Raw genomic sequence first — 25,965 nt, 5'->3', positions numbered from 1 at the left:
CAAGGCAGGACAATAAATCCCTGGATGGCATGGGAGCATTTTGAGGCAGGAAGGGACAATGATCACATCATAGAATACACCAACATTTAGAGTTTGAGCTTGAGAGTAAGTGGCCAGTGTGGCAAGAAGAAAAAGACAGTTTGGCATCTCCCAGACAAAGAAGATGATTCATACCTAGGTGTAATGTTGCTGAAGAATTAAGTCAGAGAATTTGGCCTTTAGGCTTAGTAAGATGCTGGCTCTAAGACAGAGTGACCCCCAAGAATGGGGTACCATTCTAGTTGAAGGAGGGAGCTTGCATATTTGTGTGTTTTTCTACTTCAGAGCATGTGACATGTGCTAAGTATTTCACATGAAATAATTTCCAGTTACACATCTTAACAGTCCCACTAAGGTGTCCGCATTAAGTGTGCACTACTCTTAAGACAACATGAGACAAACTCATCTAAAGATATGTGGCTAAGAGTAGACCCATGATTGGGCTGAGCTTCTAGATGTCTCTAGAGCAGGAGCATGTGGCTCAGGGTGGTCTACATATTTTCAGGTGGTCACCAGTACATGTTATAGTTCATAAATTTGTTTCTTCTTTTTTCTTTTTGTTTTTTTGGGCCACACCTGGTGATGCTCAGGAGTTATTCCTGGGTCTACACTCAGGAACCCCTGGAGGTGCTCTAGAGACCACATGGGATGTCAAAACCCAAACCTGGGTTGGCCATGTGCAAGGCAAACACCCTCTCTACTGATCTATCACTCCGGCTCATAAATTTGTTTTTATATGTCTCTCCTTCTGAGTTACATATAGAACATTTGGTAAAGAATAACTAAAGAGAAAAGTAGAGGGAAGGGGGCAGGACAGGAATGGGTGCCCTGTGTCTCAACCAAAATACTTTAATCAGTCAACTTTTAGGCTTCAGAATAAAATTCCTCCTTCAGACATGACCATTCTACAGATTTGCAATAACAGCTGAACCCTGGTAGGAGCAGGGGTAGGGACTTCTGGGGACACAAAGGAGAAGCCTGATGCAAACCTCTGAGTTTTCCCATGAGTGGAGAAAAGGAAATTGTGGTTCTTCATAAGCTGTGAAGCTTGTGCTAGCATATCCATGGCACAGAACTGGGAGAGGGACAATATAAAGCTGGAGGAGCAGGAGTGAGTGGCCACCGATAGCTCCGAGGGACCCTGGGTCTCTCCCACTGACTATGTTGCTATTAGGGGAGAAGGCAGACTCAGGGACAGGGCAGAGAAGGCGCCGCCAGAGCAAGCTGAGTCTGCATGGTTCGAGGACTCATTCCAAAGAACAGAGAGCCTGGGTGACCAAGTATGGAATCATTTCATTTCATTCTGTGAACACTGAGCGTTCACTGCATAAGACATCATCAAACATCTGCACAAATCACCCAAGAAAGGAAACAATGCCGCAGGTGGGGTTTGAAGGCCTGCAAATCCCTGGTAGAATGGAAGACTTTGCCTACTTCTGATGAAAGAGGTTTATTCCATGAGTGTGGCAGGGAGGAGTCCCAGTCTGGGCGTGGGTGGGAGGGGCCACGAGGTGGCATCCTATTGCTTCTGTTTGTGCTGCTGTGTCGGGAACTGTTTGGGCTCAGTGTGGCCCATCGCTTCTCAGTCAGGCACCCAGGCACTGAGACGATTCAGCACTCAGCGCTGCTGGGTTAAGATTGAGGCTGGTACAGAGACCACGACTCCGAGCAAGCTCTAGCCGGGAGAGGCTCTCCACCTCGGTCCCAGGGAAGCAGAGGGCTTTCCCGAGTGATTTGGGGGGCAGATGGGCTCCTGTTGAGACTGATCAGCATCCTGATGGGCCCCCACTGTGAGTTGATGAGGGAAAAAGAGTTATTTTCAGATTTCCAACATGCCCTTTTGATATAAAGTTCACTTGTTATATATATATATATATATATATATATATATATATATATATATATATATCCACTTTGGTGGCAAATGCTTTTGTTCTCCCAAGTGCCAGAGACCCAGCTTCCTGCCTTGCCTTTAATTAGTTTCGGCACAGTGACATCTCCACCAAGCAGCAACTGGTCGTGTCCCTCCAATCTCGGGGGGAGATAAAAGAATCTAATAAAGACATTCGGTATTTCTCAGTGATGTGTTTGACAAGCTTTGTATTAACAAGAAGTCATGTTGAAACTTTTTTCTTCCCCCCACCGCTCTCCCTCACCGTCTGCAGGCTGTGACATTTCACAGGGGATTAGTGGTGCGGCTGCACGCTCTGACAACTTGTAGCTTAAAACACACCTGCCTGTCTCTCTGCCCCGCCGGCTACAGGGGAGAGGGGCTTCGCCTGGATCTGTGCCTCCCCTATAACCTTTAGGAGGGATTTAGTGGCAATAAGGCTCCAAAACAAGTGGGGGGGGTAAAAATCAGTCTAACGCCAGATGACAAGTTCCTGTGGACTAGAGCAAGTCTGCTCTGCAGACTTTAGGATTCCAGGCCAGATCATGAGATGTTTCTTCCCCAGCCCAAGGTGAAGACGGGGTAGTCAAAGACCACAGTTGCCAGGGTCCTACCCCAAATCTCATTTCCACCAAAGCAACAGGATGATTCCAAAGGAGATGGACAGAGATTTGCATTGCCTTTGCTCCAGACCAACTAACCAGCTCTGAGCTCCACCTAGCAGGGACTGTGGGCAAGAAAAACCTCTGTGGAAAGGTGGGTGCCAGGAGCAGGGAATGAGGGTGGGTGCCCACTCAGCGCCCTTCCACACAGCTGCAGTAGCCGCATTTCAGAGCAGAAGCAGGAGAGTGACTGCTCATTGCCCCAGTGCCAGTCCCCAGGTAGGTTGCTGGGGTGGTGAGTGCAGGTCTTCCTCCCTCTGACCTGGTTGGGGAAGCATGGGAGAGGAGCCTGAGGGGCACCTGTCTGCTTGCATGGCCCTGAAGGACAGGAGAGAGTCTGAGAATCCCCATGCAGGCATCAAGAGACCACATGGACATGTGCGACCCTCACTGCCTCTTCTCTACTTACATTGACCTCCTGAGATGCAGCAAGACCTGGGGACCCACGAGGACACTGGCAATTATCATGAGACCCCATGAGGCAGGTACTTTGCCACAAACCTGTTCTCTGAGAGTTTGTATTAAATAGTGGTTACAGAGAAAACACTGAGCATTGGTCAGTATTGATGGACCCAGAATGGCGTGCTGGTCAAGAAGATCCAAGAGGCAGCACATGGGTGTTACTTTCGAGCACATGTGTTGCTGCCAGGTACATAGTGCCTGAGCACATACCACCAGCCTCTCCCTCCTTGAGATATGAACTTTCACACTTTACAACTTGAACACTGGGAAGAAGCCCAGGTTCTCTCTTGAGCACATAGCTTACTTCGTGCCGTACCTCCCCTTTATTTTGTAGTAAACTTGTTATTATTTCTCTGTTAATCTTCTTCTGAGGGGTGAAGCTGACAGATCTGAAAGACCTGGGTAAGGTCTAGGACCAATTTTCCTCTTCTACTCACCCCTACTCACTCACTAACTCCTTTCCCTTCCCCTCTGAGCATACTAGCCTCTTATTTCCCCATTGTATTCTCCTAGAAATGTTTGCCTTCATATACCTTCCAGGTTTACCTTTCTCTAGGAAATCTGGCATGTTTCTCCTGGAAACCTTCTCTGACCTGAGTTTTTGTCAGAACTCTGGTCCCCTAGAGTGTGACCCTGTCTTTTTCCACAAAAACATCCCAGAGATCTTGCTGGCATGAAATAAATTGTCCTAAATTCAAAAAGAAAACTCCAAGAGGCTAGGGTGGGAGTAGTCCCAGGTCTCTGACTTTCCTTACCCCAACGTGAGTGTCTGAACTGATCAAGAACCTTCCAGGGCCAGAGTTAGAGAACTGCTTGCTGAGAATGAAGAGGGACATGATCCCCATTGCACACCGGGTCCTAAGATTGAAGTGGATCTAAAATACACACCCCCCCCCCCCAGGTAGGGTTGGGGGATGCTCCCAGGGATGTCCAACAAGATGAGCTGGGATAGATGAGTCCTGTGTCTGAGTATATTTTGGGGCTGGCACAGAATGTCTCTGGAGGACTGGGATCGACAATATGTTCTAAGATGAAAAGTGGGAGGTGCAGGGGTAGAGGGACCTGAGTGGGTCACTTGAGTTCCATGGCCATCTCATGTCGAGAGGAGAGGGCCTCAGATGCTGGATGCCGAGAGCCCCAGAAGTGGCGTGGGTAGAGCTTGGAGGCCATCGGCTACTGGAGGTGATGGGAGAGACAGCAGGGGAGGAGCCTGAGAAAGGAGGGCTCAGAGGCAGAGGTGAAACCCCCTGCATGCTGGGCACTGGAGTGTGGGGCTCTAGCAGGAAGTCCTGAGCAGTAGCTACAGGTTGGTTTTTCCAGCAGCCAATTATACTGCTTACCACTCATTGATCGAACTCTGCATTATCTCAATCACAATAGCATCCATTTGCAGGGTGATTAGCGATTCACTAAGTGTTTTCAATTATACCTACATATATCATTGAATCTCCCAAATCCTGTACGAAGAGCTTGGGTCTGCCACTTTTTAGATGGTGGCTTTGCGCATTGAAGCCTCAGTGTTCTGGGTTGGATGGGGAAACACATGGGAAGTGCATAGCAAAAACAATTGGTTCTTTTCCTTACGGTAAACAACACTAAGTAATCAATAGTTTCCTAGGTTCCCTCTTTCCTTCCTTTCTTCCCAGTCTTGTCTATCCTAGCAGGGTTCTAATCTCGTCACTATTTTTGGATCATGACAGCATTTGCCCATGACCATGTTCTCAACGTATACTTGGGTATTGTGGAGCTTTGGCATGACCCATTCGATGCCAGGGTAGCTCACAGCTTGCCCTGTGTCCATTTAGTCCCTCTCTGGGAGCCTGCCTTTCGGGTGCTAGGAACTAAGGGCAATTAAGGCTTAACTCGAGGAAGCAGACAGCCGGGAGTGAAAATTATTCGGAGTCAATTAACTCCTAAATTACAAAAGCATAATATTAACTGTTTTCCTTTGTTCATACAAATAGGACATTTCTTTAAAGTGAACTATTCAAAAGATATAAGGAGAGGAGAAAGGCAATATTAACTTACAATATAAGTTCAGTGTCCTTAGAAGGATCTGACCTTACAAGTTAACAGAGTCTGATTAGGGGAAAACGGTGATAGACTGGTTGGGGAAGAGAGCACAGAGGAATGGGAATGACTTGGGAGCACTGTGATGGGCGTAACCTGATAAACCTAAGCTCCCAGTAGCAAGGGAGAAAGGACAAACCAATGTTACCTACATCTTCCTTCCTTCCTTCCTTCCTTCCTTCCTTCCTTCCTTCTTTTTTTATTTATTTTTCTCACAAGGTCTCATGGGTAAAGAAGATTACCAGCTGAGTTTCTTTGACTAATATCATTTTAATTTTGGAAGACCTTCAGTTTATACAGATTTTAGTTGCAATTTAGAGGCACCTTATTGAAGGATCTATAACTTATCTGGCTTTTGAGAGCCTGGGGGTAGCTGGTTAACCTGATTTGCAGTGTTTTTACTGTGCAGTGGGGATAAGGTCTGTGAGACCTTAATCACTTAATCACTTAACTTCCCGTTAGTCGTCGATTTGCTCGAGCAGGCGCCAGTAACGTCTCCATTGTCCCTGTTGCGTGCTACTGTAGCCCAATGGCATCTGTTCGCTCCGGGAACATGAAGAGCCTCAAATTGATCGTTCATGATCTTGATGAAGAAGTCTGACCATCTGGTAGGTAGGTGGCCACGCGGTCTTTTGACATCCCGTGGAATCCAGTCGGTAACAGCTCTAGTCCAGCGGTCGTCTTTAAATCTCATTATGTGACCAGCCCATCTGATTTTTGACACCTTGGCAAATGAGACAGCATCCATGATTCTTGATCGTCGACGGATGTCAGAACTCCGGATTCTTTCTCTCATTTGAGTGAAACGTGATATTCCATGCATAGCTCTTTCTATTCTTCTTTGGGAGACCTGAATAGCGTTCTCATACTGTTTGCGTAGGGCCCAGGTCTCTGAGGCATATGTTAATGCAGGAAGAACAGTGGAATCAAAGAGATGTGCCCGGAGCCGGAGGTTCTTTGTCCTCTTAGCTATTTCTTTGACGTTCTTGAAGGCGTTCCAAGCCGCTTTCTTCCTCCTGCGCAGCTCGGGTGCCAGGTCATTTGTCATGTTGACTTCTCGACCTAGGTACACATAGCTGTTGCATTCGGAGATGGTCGTTCCGTTGAGAGCGAATGGGGCATCAGGAACGAAGCTGTTTCTCATAAACATTGTCTTCGTAAGGTTCAGCTATAGTCCTACCTTTCCACACTCACGGTCAAAGTCGGCCAGCATTTGTGCCGCTTGGCCGATGTTTGGTGTTATTAAAACAATGTCATCAGCAAAGCGGAGGTGGTGTAGTTGCCGACCATCTATCTTCACTCCCATTCCTTCCCATTCCAATCGTCGCATGATGTTCTCGAGGGTGGCACTGAAGAGTTTCGGTGAAATGGTATCACCCTGCCGAACCCCTCTCTTGACATCAACGATCACTTCTTTGTAGAATGGTGAGATCCTGGTAGTGAATCCGCAATACAGCTCATGGAGGATCTTGATGTATTGGGCTTGAATGCCCTGATTGGCTAGGGCTTCAATGACCGCTTCCATCTCAACAGAATCAAAGGCCTTCTTTAAATCAATGAACGTTAGACAGAGCGGCATCTTGAACTCCCGAGAAACCTCAATGAGCTTGTTTATCATGTGGATATGGTCGATGGTGCTGAATCCTTTGTGGAACCCGGCTTGCTCTCATGGTTGTCCTTCATCTAGTGTTCTGCCAATCCTATTTAGGATGACTCGAGTGAACAACTTGTAGATGACAGAGTCCTTAAGGGATTAAAAGGAAACCTTGACCCTGTCTGGTATAGAGGGGGTTTGCTGGTCCTTCCATCCCCCCTCCTTTCATGAACTGACTTCAGAAGAGCTGGCCTCTAAGAGGTAGGACCAGATTTTTATTTCTTAGTCCTGTGTTTATTCCAAAGTATATGGTATATCCTATTATCTGGGAAACCCCCAGTGCCTTGGACTGGTAGGTCCATATTATCAATGGTATCGTGACGTTCCTACATCAGACAATACATAGAGAAAGGCTATGAGGGAGCACAAAGTGTTGGAGAAGCTGCCTTGTGTGCAAAACAGTCTGAGTTTGATCCCCTGTGCCACATGGGTCCCCAACCTCAGCCCCTTTGGATGTGGTCCTAGTTGGTAGCCACTGGACTCAAGCCCTGAACAGTCTTGTCCAGTTGAAGGAGTATTGCTACGAGTGTCTTCCAGGCCCCACACTCCCAGAATTATTTTGGAGACCCTCTTCTTTCCGCCTAAAAACAATCAGTGAAAATCTATGTCTCAGCCCTGTTTGGATGCTGCCAAGTCTAAAGGCGCCCCCCTGCTTACAGGGACCCAGCAGCAGTGAAGTGCAGTTTAATTGCCGTGGCTGGAAGCAGGAGAAGGTGGAGAGAAAACGCGTGGTGTTTGCTTTCTCCTAGTACATCTCAATCAGGAAGGAAGAGAGTCGGTCAGGGCACGGGGCTCATCAGAACTTCCTTCCACATTTCAGCTGAGCCTGAGAGGAACAGATTCCAAACTCCAGAATCAGTGGTTTATGACTAATCTCAAATAAATCACTCTCTTCTCTCCTGGGACCTCACGGTTTTCCAGCAAACATGAATGCCTTTAATATGGAGAAAGCGAGAGAAAGAGAGAAAATGTGATATAAGAATTAACACAAGGGCTGTGGGAACAGAAATAATCATCGGCCCCAGATAATGTCACAGAAGCTCCCCCACATGGTCAAACCAGAGCTGACGGTTCTCAGCCTCTAATCAGAACTTTACCTTCTCTGAGCTGAGGCAGCAAGCTCGTGGCTGCATGACTGAGGGTCTGCTGGGCAGCCCATCCCCCTACATCTGGGTCCTCATTTGCAGGTGCTATTTATCAGCCCCCAAGCACCCTCAGGGTGGCCCTAGTGACCATCCGCATTCCTGGCCCAAGCAGCATTGCATTAAAAGGCTGATTTGAGTATTAAAACTTCCAGCCTGCGGGGCTGGAGAGATAGCACAGCGGGTGATGTGTTTGCCTTGCACGCGGCCAACCCGGGTTCGATTCCCAGCATCCATATGGTTCCCTGAGCACCGGCCAGGGGTAATTCATGAGTGCAGAGCCAGGAGTAATTCCTGTGCATCTCCAGGTGTGACACCCCCCCCCCCAAAAAAAATAAAACCTTCCATCCTGCTTCACCAAGTATCTTTCCATGTTTCCCTGGCCATTTCTCGAAAGGGTTTCCAAACTTACTTCTTCTCTTTCCCCCACTTTAGAAAGGAAAAACTATCACTCAGCACTTCTACGGAAATTTGTAGAACCGCCTATTTCCCCCAGAGCCCCCGCCCCAATTTTCCATGTACTGCCCCCTGTATTCTACCATCTTGGGAGGAAGGACAGTATAGGCCACTTTGAGAAAGACTGGGTGTTTGTAAGGAGCCCCCCCAAAAGAGATGCTATTCATTTCAGTGCCGATAACCCATATGAAAAAGTTGAGAGTACCCCTTCTTTTAGTGGGTGTCCATCTCAGCCTCTGAACCAAAGTGCCTCCCTCGAAAGTGCTCCTGGCCTCCGTGTCTGTGTTCCTTATTGACTTCTAGAAGTGCCAAGTTTTTCGGAACACAAATGAATAGCATTTGAGTGAAACTTCATGTTGAACATGTGATCCCTCCCCCAGTTTTGTCCAATCTACAGAACATCTATTTTGAGAAGCCAGACAGGCATCTATAATTAATAGAATCAGAGTTCAATGAGCTTATTATATAGCGATAATAGTCGGGCCTGGAGATTGTAGCAAAGCTCTGAGGGGAAGTGTGGGATTCTTTTTCTCCAGAGAGAAGTGTAGGAGATGGTGCTCTCATGCACCAAGTTTTCCTGGAAGGAAGGAAGGATGGAAGGGAGAAAGGTGAAGTGGTATTTTTAGACAGAATCAGCCAATTGAAATCAGCCAATTGACTGGTGGGGACAGCAGTGGCCTGGGTTGCTCGTGTCTCTGAAATTGTGGGAGAGAGGGAAGGACCATCGGGTCCTCAGGAGTCAGCAGCCCAGTTGCTGGCTCAGATGGAAGCCTGCTTGGCACTCTAGCCCTGTCCTCATGGAGGGAAACAAGTTCCTAGGTGCAGAGGAATGAGGGTTGCTGAAGGAATGGGGAGGAGGAGGAGGAGGCCCAAAGGAGACCTTGATGAGTTGAGTCATCTTGTCTCCTCTTCTAATCAGTCATACCATGAAGAGCAAAGCAGGGACCTCCTGCCCTATGTATGGGGGCCCAGTCAGACATGAGGAGAGGAGCATGAAGGACAGCGCTGCCCCTAGGGACACTTGTCACAAACTCCAAAGATCACAGGATTGGGAATCTTCGTTCTGCTGAGCATCTCTCTCTGTGAAGAGAAGAAATTTGAGAATCAATCGCATTTGGTCTTTACCCATGGCACTTCCTGTCTGGCTCTCCTCCATCCCACCAAGAAACTCTCACTATACCTTTTAAGTTTTTTTTAATTGAATCACCATGAGATATACAGTTACAAAGTTGTAACCATAATTGAGTTCCAGCCAAACACTGTTCCAACACCCATCCCGTCACCAACTCTCACTATGTGCTAGTCTCTTCTGCAGGGAAGACCAGTGAGATCCGAGGGTCCTGTGAGATCAAATCAGAGGATGGAGCCAGGCTCCCAGGATAATGACTTTCACACAACGAGCCCTGAGAGCTCCGTGTCGCTTGTGTGTCTCTGCGCATGGCTTCTGTGGCTCATTCGTTTTTATGCATTCATCATTGCATGTGCATTTTTAGTTCTTGTTCTAACCTATTAACCCTGCATTTAAAAAACTGCAGTGTTCAGTTGTCTGTCCTTGAACACATCCCAATCCCCCACTCCCACTCCACCCCAGTGCCAGTGATCTCTAGAAAACACAGGAAGGGAATCATCAGAGTAGTCAACACAGAACCCCCTTTCCATTCTCTGGCACCCATTTCTGCTGTCACCAAAAGTCCCATTGCTCCAGTGGGGCGTCGGCACCCCAGGCAAACCCCAAGGAGCTCACCTTACAAATGATCCCTGCATGGAAGGTTAGTGGAGGTAAGGAAGCCTAAGGTATTAATTGTTAAACCCTATTTTATAGCAACCCTTTCACAAATAGTAAGGAGAAGCATTTTTATCAATGTGGAGCGTCTTGGGGCCTATTTAAAGATCTTAAGGAAATTTGTTCATTTCCATTGATTTGCATTTCCATACAGGCTTGTAAAAACACTCATTCGTTCATTCAGATGTGATTTGTTGAACACAGACTGTGGCAGACGCCATAGTAGGTGCTAACAACAAGAGTAGGGAGGGGGGTTCCATGCTCAGTGGGAGAGCCCACGATTCTATAAACTCCCCGGGAGGACGTGGGGGGAGGCAGGAGGCCCATTTAGAGGAAGGGCGGGGATGGTTTTATCTCGAAACTGAGCTATAAAGACAGAATGAGGTGATAGAACAGGGAGAAAGGACCGGGAAAAGGATCTGGATCAAATATGGCTTGAAATTCAGGAGAAAAGAGAAAAGGTGGAGTGAGCGGGGTTGGGGTAAGCAGAGGCATGAAGGACCTGGTGCATGAAGGATCTGGTTTGGGGCCAGGGAAGGAATCTGCCTTTAGGCTCAATCACTACCCACTTCAGGTCAGTGTGGATAAGAGAAGTAAAGCCCCAAACCAAACCCGATGGAGCAGGAGCCTCAATTTCTGCTTCTAACCACCAGCTCTGCACCACATCCTGGATCTGCAAGGGAAGGTGGGTTCATCCTCTAACCACCATCCTCTTGGTTGTGTCCCTAAGAACTGTCTCATTTTGATGGACACCAGGCTATGGATTTTTATCCATGGGAGTGGACGGCATCTGGAAACCAGAACAGCTAAAGGATTTCAGCTTGGTTCTTTTCATTCTAGGCAGCGGTCCCAGGCCAAATATCCAGGCTCTCGCAGCAAAGCTGTTCTAGGTCCCCAAGGGTACCTCAAAACTTGTGTGCAGAAAGGAGGTGGCGGGGGCAGGGGGAGTGCATGGGAAGCCCTCGGGTGCACAGATCAGCATGTGTCCTGCAGAGAAACGGGGTCCAGTAGCTTCTGTGCATTCTCAGCCCCATAGGACTGAGCTGTGCTTAATAAGGCATCTTAATTTGGATTTAATAGGATATCTACTGTGTGCTAAAAACAGCAAATTGCTATTTATTAATGACATAATTATTAAAACTTAACACCTGGGCAGTGGCAGCAGAACCAAGAGAGGGGAAGTTCCTGGGAATACTGTTTTGGTAATTAGCTTATTTAATTATTTACACATTTGAATTAAAATTCAATAAGAGCTAGATGAAACCTTCACATAATGTATGAAATGCAAAACTGTGTCCAAGGAGCAGGGCTGGTTCAGTCTCTGTCTTTCTTCCCAGAATAAGGCAGTGCCTTGGGCCTTCCTGCTTATCAGACCTGGGTCTGCAAAGTGCCAGGAAGGTTTCCTGGCTGCTGTACAATCATCTGCCCTGTGGGCATTTGTTTTACAGCCAAAACTTTTATATACAAATTAAACATAAGATGCTGATTAATGTAGCATTTGAGTTGTCTGTCTGTCTGCTTTTCTTTTATGTCATGAACTCTCATATCTCAATTAAAATGAAGGCACTGACTTGAGCAGTCATCCATCTGTCTGCCTGTTCAACCGGTGCTTTCTAGATTGTGACCTCAGTGGACAGTACCGATGTCCCATGCAGGCTTGTGGTCACTATGGGGGTTTTTGTAAAGAACACCAGGTTCGCAGCAGATCTCACTTGCTTCAATTCTCTTCCTGTCTGTTTCCCTTACAGTTGGGGGATGTGACCTCACCGGTGACCTAGATCCTGTAAGCACAACTGCTAACAGGATCCTCCACCTCTAGGTCCCCTTCAACTCACCACTGGCTTATACAAACAGAACCAGACGTGGGGCTGGGAGATAGAACATAGTGAGGGCTCATGACTAGGTTAGATTTCTAGCACTATGTGGTCTCCCAACATCACTGGGTGCAACCTTGGAGGCCCTCTGGACACCACAGAGTGTGACCCTGGAGGCGCTGAACATTGTTGGGGAGACCTGGCTAGCCCCAGCATTGCAGGGCTGAGCAGCATCTCATCCTCAGGCCCTTGCACTGAATCACCATCCCAGTTGCCTGAGAATTTCTGGTGGGACCCCTAGATCTGCTGAACATCATTAAAGAGTATACTCCTCCCTGGACCCCCAAAGAAAAAAATAAACAAGAATGAAGTAGAATCAAAAGAATCAAACTCCTCAAAGGTAGTTCTTCCTATGATAGCAGGTATCCGTTAGTTCAGCCTGCCACGAATAAGACCACTATGTCTGTATCCTATCTGTGTTTCTGGTTCCTTATATAGGCAATCTATGGCTCTCAAATCTCTGTTTTTCTATCAAATCCAAGCCTTGGATCCAGTCTTGAGTAGCATTCTTCAGCATCAAAGTCTCTGACTCCAATTATATCTATTCCAGTTTGTTGGGCACCTTGCTGTCCTATTATTTTGTTTAAAGTATACATATTTTTATCACAATAGGATGTCTTAATTTTCCAAATAATTTTCAAATGCTTGCCATTCCTGGCCAGAGAGCTAAAAGTCAGAATCAAGCTTCTCTGGTTGTTCCAAAAATTTAGCGTTTGCTTGCCTCATGGATTTTGTAGCCCATTTTTTCATAAAGATGCAAATTTTTATCAGCCATCAGCTCTGGGTAGATTCTACATATGTGTGTTTGCCAAACATATACCAGTTTCAGATTCTCTGATTGAGCATTTCATGTGCTGGAAGCTTCTCAAATGCATGTTTATCACCTTCTTCTTTAAATTCTCAGAAATCCTAGAGGTACAGGCTCATCATAGCTCCATTGAATAGGAAGGGGGGAGGTGGAAAAAGATGAAGTAACTGGACCTCATGTAGCCAGCTGGACACAGAGATAGGGGTCTCAAGTGCCCTGTCTTATGCCTCTGGGGACTTTCAAAGATTCTAAACCTCCAGACCCTTTATGGAGCTCAGTCCTCTTGTCTATCCCCTTAAAACTCTGACCTCCATGAAGGAATATTCTCTTTTTTCTACATCAACGATTGTATTCTTTTTTTATATATCCTAAATGGGATGGACGTTCAAGTTGAAGCCAGTTTGACCTTCCTGTACTCTGTTATTCTCTCTTTCTCTTGTTAGCTCACTGAATTTTATGTCTGCATGATTCACTTAACATTTAATCCCATGCAATTTCGTGTCTAAATTTGTCTTCATATCAACTCTCTGGGAAGGTTATCTGCACAGATTGTAAGTTTATGGAAGGCCAACAGCATTTGACTCTATCCTCATGCCACCCATACACCTAACACATAATTGTGTCCTTAGCGAATGTTCATTGAATATTTGTCCAGTGACCTTTGTTCCTACCTCCGTCTGTACCTCGTCTGACATCAATGAGTGCACCTGGCCCTAGCTTACTAATAAAACCACTGTAAACCTTACTTACAAAACCACTGTTTTGATGTGGTCTCTGTTTACAGTGTCTCTTCTCATCTCCTCTACGAAATGGATTAACTCATTCTTATTTTCTAAAGCTTACTTTAGGTGTAACATATGCCAGCCTTCTAGAACATCCATACCCAGCCTGGCTTAAGTGTCAAGCCACTGCATTTTTTTAATACGTCAAGGATTTCCCCATCACCATACAGCCAGGCATATGGTCTGTCTGTGTCTCTCAGTACTATGGGATCTAGGAAATTCTTCAGGCTAAGCACAATGCTGGTATCTGAAAGTAATCGATGTGTATTAATGAATGAATGAGAGAGTTAATGAAAATAGAACAAAACTATATCTTAGGATATGCCTAAGAGTCTGCCTGATGAGCAGAGATAAGGGACAGAATTTATAATATAGAAATATTATTAGCTCTATCTTAGGTTACCACAATTTCTCATGGGCATGGCTTGGTTAAGACTCCAGTACATCCTTACCAATTCAATTTCAGTTTAAACACTGACAATGTGCTAGAAGTTACCACCGAGAAAATGATATTGCTGATCCCCTACTAGCGTAGGCATGAGGCCAATTTAGCTCTGATAATTGGGATTGCACCTCCAGTCGGGACCCTTGGCTGCAGGTGCTTGAATGTGCTGCCTCTCTGATCTGTGCAGTGGGGCAGTTTGTCACCTTCCAGCCACACTGTTATTCAAGATCGAAGGGACAGCAAGGATAGCTCCGACTTCTACTTCATGAGTTGGACCCTTTCCAATTGTTAGTGAAGGGAGACAGTTCTAGATGATTCTTCCAAGCGTGAGGTGTGATTGTCTCATTTAATAGACTCACTGTGCTGACAGTGCTGGCCTAAACCATCTTTCTGTTCTACTTGGGGACTGTCCATTGTTCTCTAGTGTATGATTAGCAGATTAGCCATCATGTAAGAAGCCAGGAAAATGAACTCCCAGGAAGCCCTTCCAAAGCAAGAGTAATTCATTACCCAGTCTGATTTCCACTTAAAATGTACTTTAAGCACACTTCCAACCACAAACCCTAAATCACCCTGTGTTCACCAAGTCCATCATGTTTTATTTTATTGCATGGCGTTGTCGTGACATAATCCCTTGCAGAGCATCTCGGAGTGCTTTACAGATCAATAAATTACTTACCTGCACTGCGGGAGCCGCGCCTGCAAGGCCAGCACACTCGTTCTGTAGGCAGCCTGTTTTCCAGGAAGCCAGCAAGGTTGCAGGGTGCCAAGAACCAGCAGAGCAAGGGCCAGGCAAATATATGGGCTGGGGGAGTGGTGACCCAAGAAGCAAACGCTCCCGCTAAAGCTGTGTGAGTAAAATATATTAAGCTTCCATGATTCAAGAACCAAGGGAAATGAGAAATTTGAATCCTTCAGACAGTCTGCAAATCAAGTGTTTGGTCATGAACCCATCAATTATCTTTCTGTCTTGAAAGATTCAATCTAGCTTTTAAAATGACACGAGCATAAATTGCAATATGATGTCTTAGAACTTCCAAATCCTAGGGATGATGGTCATTTTCTAGTCCTTACCACATAACGACCGTTATCTCTGACATGCTAAATATCTGAGAAAGCAGGTAAGCATATGGACAAGTGCATATACTCATGGACACACACACACACATGCACACACACACACAGACATTGCCTATCTGAAACTCAATGTGAATTTAATCTAAATATGATTCATTGGTGCTTACTTTGTACAATTTAGGACAGCAGAAAATAAAACAGATGAGTAAGGATGTTGCTCACCATCTTGTATTCAGATAATTTATTGCACAGAAGAAAGATGAGGCAAGTGTAGAATAGAGTTGATTAAAAAAACTACTTAATACACAACTTTAATAAATACCAAATTCAATGCATGAGTTTATTTTGTTTTCCTGGACAAACCCCAAGAGGGAGAGGACATCCAGTTGGGAGATGATTTTCAAGAGCCCCTAGAAAGAGCAGTCTCTCTCCTGACCCGGAACCACTGGAAGATGGGCAGGTAGTTAGAAGAAAAGGGTAAGTGGTCAACTCAGTGCTGAGACCATGCAGATAAGGAGAGAAAAGCACAACACAGATTTACCCATGAGTGGCTTCAGGAACCTGGAGAAGAACAGAAGCCAATATTAAATAAGTAAAGACAGAAGCCAAGTTGAATAGAAGGTAATACCACCTATTACGGGGGGGAAATCCAACACAATTAGGGTGGAGTGTTTCATGGATCAAGCAGAAAAGAGACCAACTCTTCCAGCCAATCACAATTTCATGAGACGGTTATGCTCTGGCCTTGAAGCAGGCAAGAGGTCACTATGTATCTTCCCTCAGATCTCAGCAGGCCAGAGGGCATTATTTCCTGATGCCTGTGGTGCCCTGGGGTGCCAAAGAAAGAAAACTGACATCAGGACTGAGGGCAAGCTTCTTTTGGAACAAAGAATGCATCTAACCCAGTGTCAGTGGAGCGAAAATGATAGGTGTCAATGACTGTTCTGAGTTATTACAGACACGTGGCAGGTTGGGAAACTGGTTCTCTTAAATAACCATTATAATTCCACCCTATAAATATTTGTTGAGCTTTCATTATGGATATAAATATGAATAAGTCATGTCTTGGGCCGTCAAAAAGCTTGCAGGTCTAGCAGGTGAGAGATGCTAAGCAAATAACCATAGCATGGTGGGAGAAATGTCAAGGATTGGAATTGGGAGGGGGAAGGTCAATAAATGACACCCTGACTTTATAAAACAACTGGAAGATCAGCTAGATTAATTGCCATATGTGACCCTCTGTCATGGGGTCAGTGGAAAGGGTGATACTGGGGAATTGGGCATCTATGTTTAGCAACAAGGAGTTGTTCGCTCTGGAGGAGATAGAGGCATATGAAACGGCAGGATGGACTATGGGGTGTCTCCATCCCTGTTACCATGTGGGTTGGTCCCTAGAAACCATGAGGAGAAGCAACTCCACAGTACAGAGGTTATTAAGGGAAGCCAGGCTTCAAGAACCAGGCTTCAAGAACTGAAGGAAGTGGGCACAATCTTTGTCCAAATGTATCACTTAGAATGGACATCTTCTTTCCCTGGGGGAGTGATGATGGGAGAGAGAGAATGAGAGCAAGTGTGTGACATAGCTAATTGTTGTTCCTTTCACTATTCATCAAGTGTGTGTGTGTGTGTGTGTGTGTGTGTGTGTGTGTGGTGTAGAGTTTGATGGTCTGTTTAACCAGAGATGTACACAAAAGCAGAGTTCCCCTTTGAGTCCCACCTTCAGGATGATTGAATGAGGTACAAAAGCAGAAGACCACAGTAGTCATGAATGCACAGTGATCAGAAAGGCCAAGATGTGTGGGGAAGTTGAGGAGGAATTGTGAAAATGTCATAGGCAGATGTTGGCGACTTCAAGAGCTGGTGTGCTAGGTAAAGGGGATTGGATGTTATCAGGTGGATAACAGGGAGAGCTTAGGCAGAGCTGTGATAGAATCAGAACTGCATTCATTAAATGATGCTGCAGGCAATGGAGAATGACTTGAGATTGTGGATGGGAGGTGGGTGAGGTAAGAGTGGAGATATGAAGAGGCAGTTTCTGCAAAATAGTTATCTCAGTGCCGCATAAAGTTTACTCCCATTAGATGCCCTGACTTTGCATTTCCAATGGAGGAAATAGAGGTTCAATTCCAGGGAAAATATTTCTTTCCTGTTTAAGGTGATCCCTCTAATTTCTTCCTTATTCCTAGAGCTCTGTATTTCAATATCTGAGCACTTCTGCCTCTGAGCATTTTAAAACTTCAACAAAAAGCTTCAGCAAGATTTTAATTTTCCTCTCTCTCCTTTTCCTCCCTACAGTATCTCCCAAAATTGTAGAGATTTCTTCAGATATCTCCATTAATGAAGGGAACAATATCAGCCTCACCTGCATAGCAACGGGTCGACCAGAGCCCACGGTTACCTGGAGACACATCTCCCCCAAAGGTAAGAGCAGGAGCCTGGTGTATTGTGACATGAGAGGAAGAACGGTTTGGTAGCCTCGCAAGGATGTTCTGGACCCAGCACAAAGGGTCTCAGGATTTGTGTAGCCTGGAAACAGCATACCTATGGCTGTGCAGTTCATGTTGGTGTTCTCTCCAAGCCACACAAACCCACTGAGCTTTCAGAAATCAGACTTAAGAGTCCCACTCCCTGGGAAATGATTCCCAGTTGCCAGTGAGTAATGCTGACGTGATACTCTAGGTGAACATTACTAGTTGCATTTCATGATGGAAAAGTCCACTTTGGTTGCTCCGCCCAGCTGGTTGTGTTGCTCTTTACGTTGCTTCTGGCTGTGTTGCTCTTCTGTATTTCAGGAGACTAACTCCACGAGGATGTCTCAGAGTTTTGAATGACTCTCTTGCTGATAGAAATATAGACTTGTCTGTATGTCTTCAGCTTTGCAAGCTATGGATCACCAGTCCAAGTAATTATTTTGTGATTTTGTGGTTGCTTTCCTCTGGTTAATCTCAGATGCTAGGCGTAGCCCAACAGGGGTCAAACTGCAAAATGTATGTTGTCCTATTGTCTAGATATTTTTTTGACTAAGAGTTGCTTTGGGCAGGGATTAAAAGTTAGACTTCGTGAATTTAATACGAGATGCTATCTGCGATGAGGGTGGCTTGGAGGCAGAGCCCATGGTGTGATTTTGTGTGTCTCAGTCATCTGTTTTCTCTGTTTGCAATTGTCCATGCACCCTTCTGACAGAGAAATAAACCCACAGAGACAATGTCCTTCTTGTGTTCTTTGAACTCCCATTCTCAAGAGACAAATCTCTCAACCCGCCCAAAGTGAATATGCAGTATAGTCAGTGATGATAGGATGAGAAGACAGAACATTGTGACCTGACAGAAGGTGGTCAGAGGTTTGTCTAGGCAGCTTTCTGGAAAGCAGCATCTGAGCAGAGACATTAGTAAGGAGCTCTATCTTGTTGCCTTTTGGGTGTGAACTCTATGTCTGTGTTTGTGCATTTATAAACATGCTCGTTGTGGGAAGGTCTGTGGATGACTGAGTAATGTAGGCTTAAAGGTTCAGAAGGAACCATGGAAATTAATAATAATAATAATAATAATAATAAAATTAAAGGAACCATGGAAGGGGCTGCTCTGGGTTTTGCAGGTGGAGCCTCTCAACGCAGGCCCAGAGTAGGGTATTGGCATGTAGAAAACTTCTTTAAGGCACTTCTAGAATTAGCCTGTGTCAAAGGGAAGGGAAGGAAGTGGGGCAGGAAAGAGGGATTCTCTCATCTGATCACATTGGGAATCTAAGCTACAGTAGCCCTCTGTGGAGGTGAGGGGGTTCACTTCCTGTCCCAGAAGGCTGTGGTCTTGGGCCATCCATCCCTCCCCAAGTAGATACCCACAGACATTCCCAGAAGAACTGTGCACCTTCTGCATCGCCCTCTGCTCCTGAAGGTCACAGCCCTTCAATATCCACATCAGCAATGTAGGTGTCCACATGAGCAAAATAGGTTTGGGCTGGGGAGACTGTGCACATTTGAGACCCAAGGCCCCAAATTTGATTCTCTGTGTTCCATAGTCCCCTGCATACTGCTAGGGTAGGGGTAGCCCTGGTGCCCCCCAAACATTGCAGTGGATCAGCCAATAGGAAGACCAATAGTGGGATAAAACAGAATCAGCTGGTTTGGGCCTACCATGGACCGAGGACCCTAAAGAGCACATTCCCATTCAGACACTGGCCATTTGCCCCCTGAGAGAAGGCATGGCATCGACCATGCGTTTGGCAAGGTTTCTAGGCAAGGATTTCAGGCAAGGTCCTGGGCCACGGATCCTGGAGCTGCCCCCCGTTGGGAGCTACGGTTCAGTGAGAGCATGCGTCTTTCTGCCAAGCTCTCCATTTGCAATGACCTGTCATGGGGACGGGCCCCAATTCGTGGAGGGGGGCTGCAGCTGTGCACAGGCTCATTAGTGATGGAACTCAGCCCGGGGACCCTTCCAAAGGAGGGGCTGTTCAAGGGACAGACTTGATGAGTGTGCGGATGTGCCATTCATCACCGTGGAATGCCGAGTCCCTGGTGCCTGCATGCCAGGGCGGCCTGTGCCTTTGGACTCTGCACAACATCCATCAACCCAGGTGCGCTGTTTTCCCTGTGCCTAGGGACCTTAGACACCCCCACCTTGGTGAGGGGCTTTCCCAGCATCTCCTGTCTAATGTCTTTTCTCTTCCTCACTCTGGTCCTTCCAGCTCTTTGTCCTATTCCTGGCGCTGCACGGTTGCTCATCTGTCTCCTCCCTCGCTCCCTCCCTCGGTGCATTTTCTGCCTTTGTCTTGCCCTTTTGTGCTTCTCTTTTTTCCCTTCTGCTGCTCCCTTTCTCTTACAGCCTCTGGAATGTTTCTGCTTCGATGTTTTCTCCTTTCGGATTTTCTTTCCTCCCTATGCTCCTCCAAATTTCTTCCCACTCACCCTTCTGACACCCCCCTCCTCCACGAGAACCCCTCTCTGTTGCCAAGTCCACCAGGTGTGCCCAGTTGACATGTGTCCCCAGGTCCGTTCCCTGAGCTAGACCAGCCAGACGCAGCTCCCAGTCCTGGGGTTTTAGCTGCTATGGAAACAGAGGATAGATGGGGAGAGGAGCTGGAGAACCGAATCCACCTGTGGATGAGAGTAATTTCCATGAACAGCCTTTCTCCAATCCCCGGTCCAGATGAGCTAGCTCAGATCTGTTCTGATGAGACGCGCCAAGCAGTAATTAATCACCTCGGGACCCACCGGGAGGCTGCTTCCCAGTGACTGATTGTTCAGACATCAGAGAAGTCAGTGGGCCAGGGCCAGATCTGCTAGAGATCCTTAACCGTCAGGACTTCATCTTTCCCCACAAAGTATTTCCAAAAGGCAGCTTATTTCCCATCAGGGGAAACAGGCTCGGGATTCCTTCGAGTACATGCCAGCACAGGCTGTGTGTGCACTGCCTTTGTGGGTACACACGCTTCGAGGTCCTGAATGGATCCTGACCTAAACAAAGTGTTTTGACCAACCCTGATGACTTCATTTTTTCTCTTTCTAGATGCATCTCTCTCAGTAAGAATCTGGAAAAAAAAATCCCATGTTCAAAAAAACTGACTTCCAAAATGAGGCTTCCTCTTCCACACGGAAGAAGATGCAAGCTGGGCAAATTCCTTTCAATGTGTTTACAGGAGCTTATTGCAAACATTGTCACTCAAAGCCCACAAGTTACAATGGAAGGGAATGTTTGTTTCATATCAGTTAGGGTAAAATCTTAAGGGGTTGGAAGGAATTTGCCCAGCGTGGGCCTTCTTCTATGTGGAAGAGGAAGCCTCATTATGGAAGGGACGCTGCAGCTGAACAGACCTGCAGGAGGAAGCAGCTGAGGGCTATTGCCCACAGATAGTTTGCACGATAGATCAGGGGGAGTGTGAGGAGAAAATGCAGAACCGGGAACAATGCAAGACCCCCCGGAGACCCCTTCGGGCACTGCCATGGAGCCTGATAGTGGTGCTCCAACTCCTACCACCAGAACTAAGTCTTTGAATCTTCCCCTGACAGATTGCTCAGCACCAGCATCCTCTGGGTAACACACTGTCCTCTCTCTGCTTCGCAGTTTTAGGACACATAGCGGCTCTTTGCATGCTCAAAGGCTTGGTCCTTACAGGAGGAAAAGTTCCTGTCTTACCATGGTCACCCAGGAGCACCAGCCCCATCTACCTGCATCTTGCCCCTGAGCAATCTTTAAGTGATCATGTGCACCGCTTTGAGCCTGAGACTCTGCGTCAAACTCTAGGGCCATGTACCTGTCTCCAAGACACTGAGCATGTGCATTGAGCCTTCAGGAATGAGCGTCTGCACCTCAGAGACACTTAATGTTCTGGACCCTCTGCCTCTCTCTGAGCTGTTCTAGGAGTGAAGGCAACCCCTGAGCCCTTCAATTCGTGTATTTCTATCTCCGTAAGAAGTCCCGGGTGTTCTCTCTTCCTGTGTTTGCCCAGAGGACATGAGAACACTTTTTCTCCCAACACACCCTAACCCTGGCATTCCAGAACCTCACTCGAGCCAGAAAAATCTCTCCCACAGCTCAGCGTTCCTGTCTCCAGTTTCAGCTGGATTGCATGAGCGTTAGAGAAAAGTTGTAGATGTCTGGTAGTGCCACATTCCTGAGCAACCCACAGGAACCTCGGGTGAAGGCCTGTGGGATCGAGAGTCCCAACTCACCTGCTCTATTGGAGGCAGTGGCCTCTGCTAACACCGAAAATGAATCCCCTGCAGACCACTGAAATCACCTCCTCACCCCCATAGTGTTGGGGGACATAGGAAGGTCCTCTAATCTGTTCCTGGATACTTCCTGATTTCTGATTGTCGAGTTCTTTTTCTCTCTGAGCTTTGAGTCTCCACCTCCCTGCAGTGTCCAGTACCTAGACAAAGCATGGGGATTGATTGGACACCCTGTGACAGTCCTTCTGTTATCTGCCCTGATACCCAGTACACAGTCCTGGTGCCCTCCTGGCTCTCAGGCTGCTTCTGGCCCCCATATCTTGCTGAGATATTGCTCTGAGACCTGGTGGATTTTGGTGGGGGTGGGGATGCTCTGTAGGGCACCCCCTGTCCTGGAATGAGAGATTCCTTTTGAAGTTTGCTTTGGCAAAAACTGAGAACACTCACATATGATGCTGAAAGCAGATCTCTGTAAATTGCTTCTGGGGTGGTCCCTTGCTGCCTCGTGCACCGCCTACGAGTGGATGCCTTTCTCTGGCCTGTTCTTCACCCCAATATTCTAGACTAACTGCTCTTTCAGGAGCCATGCTGTTCCCAGTCCTATCTGAGCCCAAACCCCCGAAGCCTCCCAAGTTTTCTAAAGCCATTTTGAATGTTGCAATAGACAATAATTTGATGGCACATAGGGCATTCGCCTTACAAGTGGCCAACATGGCCGACCCGAGTTCGATTCCTCCGCCCCTCTCGGAGAGCCCGGCAAGCTACTGAGAGTATTCGATAGGCCAGACACAGTAACAACAAAGTCTCCAATGGAGACGTTACTGGGCTCGCTCGAGCAAATCGACAATCAACGGGAGGGCGTTAAAAACTATAATAATAATTATTATTACTATTATTAGGGGACTATGCCTGGCTGGCTTATTCCTGGATCTGTGCTCAGGGGTCACTCCTGGCTGTGCTCAGGGACTGTATGCTGTGTTAGGATTGAACCAGGATTGGTCTTGTGCAAAGCAGGCACCTTAACTCCCATACTATTTCTCGAGTCTTAAAAATGAGCTTTAAATAAAGAAACAAAAGAGTGCCCAGGATCAAGAATCCAGGTAGTAGAGAGATGGCTTTTCCCTCCCCCCCAGGACCTCCTGGGACTGACTGAAAGGACTCTAGGCCCAGTGGGTGCCACCCCACGCTCTATGGAATTGGTGACTTGCCAGGGGAGGCTTCCTGTTCAGGGGTGGCTGAACCCCATTGCCTGCCTTAGTGTTGGGGAGGAAGGGTTGGCAGTCAGAAGCAGGAGATGAATAGGAGAATTTTCCTCTTTGTCTTCCTTCCAGAGTGGAGTGTGACTGGTCCATATCGGAACCAGTGGAAACCTCTTTCCTCCTCGGCATGCCCAATGCAGTCTGTCCAGCAGGCTGTCCACCATGCTGGTTATAAAGTGACCTGGGGGTGCGTTCATGTTCTAGCCCTTGTTTGGGGCATTTCAAGAAGCAGCCATTAGTGAGGGCAGCATGACCCTTGGGAGGAAACTTCTCCCCCATTGGTCCATGCCCCTCTCCCCATCCTATGTTCTCCTTTGGCCCCGTGTGGCCATCAGCCCTCCAGACCCTCCTCTGCAGCCAAGCAGGACCCTGAGGCACTAATTGGCACAGGAGGCCTCATAACGTAAGTTCAACAGAGCTGGCAGGTCCATGACTCAGGTGACAGCCCTGTGAATAAGTGTCAGGAGCAGTGCTCCAGCATGCCATGGGCTGCCTCACAACCCTGGCACTAATGAGAAGAAGCCTGTCAGCACCATGTCCCAGGCCCCACAGGCCTGGATATCATTAGGACAGCAATGGGCAAAACTTCTTCAGTGAAGAGCAAGTGGGAGGGGAGGGAAGAAGGCAAGACAGGGCATCCTCTGGTCACAGATGGCAGACACCCAGCAGGAGGACACCCCGCCAAAAAAGAAAAACCAGAGGAGGAAGAGACCTAAAAGGAGAAACAAAGGTCTCAAAGATTTCTCTCAGGGCCGGTTCTAGAGAACGTGGAATCTCACTACTGTTGGTTGGTCGTGGAATTAATCCATGTGGGCTGTAAATCTCATTCACAGGCAGACAAGAAGAATTTGGATGATTAAATTAACTTGCCAGCCATGGACAGCTCAGAAACTGAGGGGCAGCCTGAGTCCCCTAGCACGGGGGTTCTTGGGCAGGACTTGAGCTCTGTCTTTGGGACCCTGAGCTACCAGCTGCCTGCTCTCCCCTGAGGAGGGTTGGGTGGAGTCTTCCCACTCCTTCATGCCAGAGTTGCGCCGGCCAGGGGCCAGTGCCTCTGCCTGCTTTCCCGCATCCTAGGGCCAGAGTACATTCTGGATAGCTCCATAGGCAGTTTCCACCTGGCTATGGAGTCTATTTTCAGGCACGCCTGGCCCTTTGGGGGGCAAGGTAGGCAGAAAATAGCTCTCTGCAAGGGCTCCATTTCTATGACACAGCCTGACAGAAGGATCCCCGTTTCAAATCACCTTTGAGGTCAGGCCTAACTGAATTTGAAGCCTCCCTCAACACAGAGGCCCGAATGGATCAGAATCCTCCCCAAGACCCAGGTCTAAGTGGATTTGAATCGTCTCTCAATACCCAGGTCTGACTGGATTTGAATCCTCTCCCCAAGAAGAGCCCCAAGAACTGGATTTGAATCCTCCCATTGTACCCAAGTCCAACTGTATTTGAGTCCTCCCCTATTGCAGGCCTAAGAGGATTTGAGTCTTCTCTGCCCCAGTCCCCACTCACTGCATGACTCTGTAGCCGCGACGGGTTTCTCTGAGAAGTGCTTTTCTCTTAATGTTCCTGCCTCATCAAGTGGTACTTAGAGACTTTGTCATGGGATCTTGGGCCCCTACATGCTCTCCACATCACAGACTCTCTGACTTCTTGCACCCACAGCATCCTCATGCTCTGTGCCCCCAGATCCTTGCTCTTCTATTTGGGGGGAATTCTGCTCATTTTCAGAACGTGTTCACATGCTGGGTTTCACCCCGTGGGCTCTCTCCAGACAGATTGACTTCCCTTCTTCTGAGGCCCCACAGCACTTGGCAAGCATCTGCAGTCACAGTGATTCTTAGGATCCCCCCAGCTCCTCTTGCTTTCCCAGTGAGTAGGAACATCAAGGGAAGTTGTCCTCACTCTCCAGATCCTGTACTCAGTTGTTAATTGTAGAATTTCAACTTAATGAGGGATTAATTCTATCCTTTTATTTTATTTACTGAGTTTGGTTTGGGACCACATCCAGAAGTGCTTGGGTCTTACTCCTAGCTCTGTGCTTAGGGATCACTCCTGGAAGATCTCTGGAGACCATATGGGATGCTGAGGATTGAACTAGGGTTGGCTGTGGGCAAAGCAAGTGCCTTAATCCCCGTACTATCTCTCAGACCCATTCTTCCCTTTTAGAAATAAAGTGCTTCTGATGCTGCCTATTGGAAACAAACACAATTTTAGTGTAGTGTAAGATGCCAGAGTTTCATCTCTCTACATCATTTTCAACTGCTGAGCATCTCATGTTTCCAAATCTTGACTTGACTTGACTTGACTTCCCCTTAATCATCGATTTGCTCGAGCGGGTGCCAGTAACGTCTCCATTTGTCCCTGTCGCGTGCTAGTGTAGCCCAATGGCGTCTGTTCGCTCTAGGAACATAAAGAGCCTCAAACCGATAATTCATGATCTTGATGAATAAGTCTGACCATCTGGTAGGTGGGCGGTCATGCGGTCTTTTGACATCCTGTGGAATCCAGTCCGTAACAGCTCTAGTCCAGCGGTCGTCTTTAAATCTCATTATGTGACCAGCCCATCTGAGTTTTGACACCATGGCAAACGAGACAGCATCCCTGATTCTTGATCGTCGACAGATGTCGGAACTCCGGATTCTTTCTCTCACTTGAGTGAAACGTGATATTCCAAGCATTGCTCTTTCAATTCCTCTTTGGGAGACCAGAATAATAGTGTTCTCATCCTGTTTGCGTAGGGCCCAGGTCTCTGAAGCGTATGTTAATGCAGGAAGAACAGTGGAATCCAAGAGATGTGCCCAGAGCTGGAGGTTCTTCATCCTCTTAGCTATTTCTTCAACGCTCTTGAAGGCATTCCAAGCCGCTCTCTTCCTCCTGCGCAGCTCGGGTGCCAGGTC

At 47.2% G+C, this 25,965-nt stretch overlaps 1 protein-coding gene across 4 annotated transcripts in view; it reads left to right on the top strand.

Annotated features, from left to right (window-relative positions):
- Positions 1 to 25,965, top strand: part of NTM (neurotrimin) — a 1,044,600-nt gene that overhangs the window by 889,961 nt on the left and 128,674 nt on the right. For all 4 annotated transcript variants that reach the window (XM_056131451.1, XM_056131454.1, XM_056131453.1 and 1 more), the window contains one exon: positions 17,441 to 17,566. In XM_056131451.1, the coding sequence (XP_055987426.1) occupies positions 17,441 to 17,566 (126 nt within the window). The remainder of the gene's footprint in view (positions 1 to 17,440; positions 17,567 to 25,965) is intronic.

This window comes from Sorex fumeus, unplaced genomic scaffold, assembly GCF_029834395.1.
Source record: "Sorex fumeus unplaced genomic scaffold, SorFum_2.1 ptg000091l, whole genome shotgun sequence".
Classification (NCBI taxonomy): Eukaryota; Metazoa; Chordata; class Mammalia; order Eulipotyphla; family Soricidae; genus Sorex; species Sorex fumeus.
The sequence above is the reverse complement of the archived record's forward strand: the minus strand, read 5'-3'. Positions and strand labels throughout refer to the sequence as shown.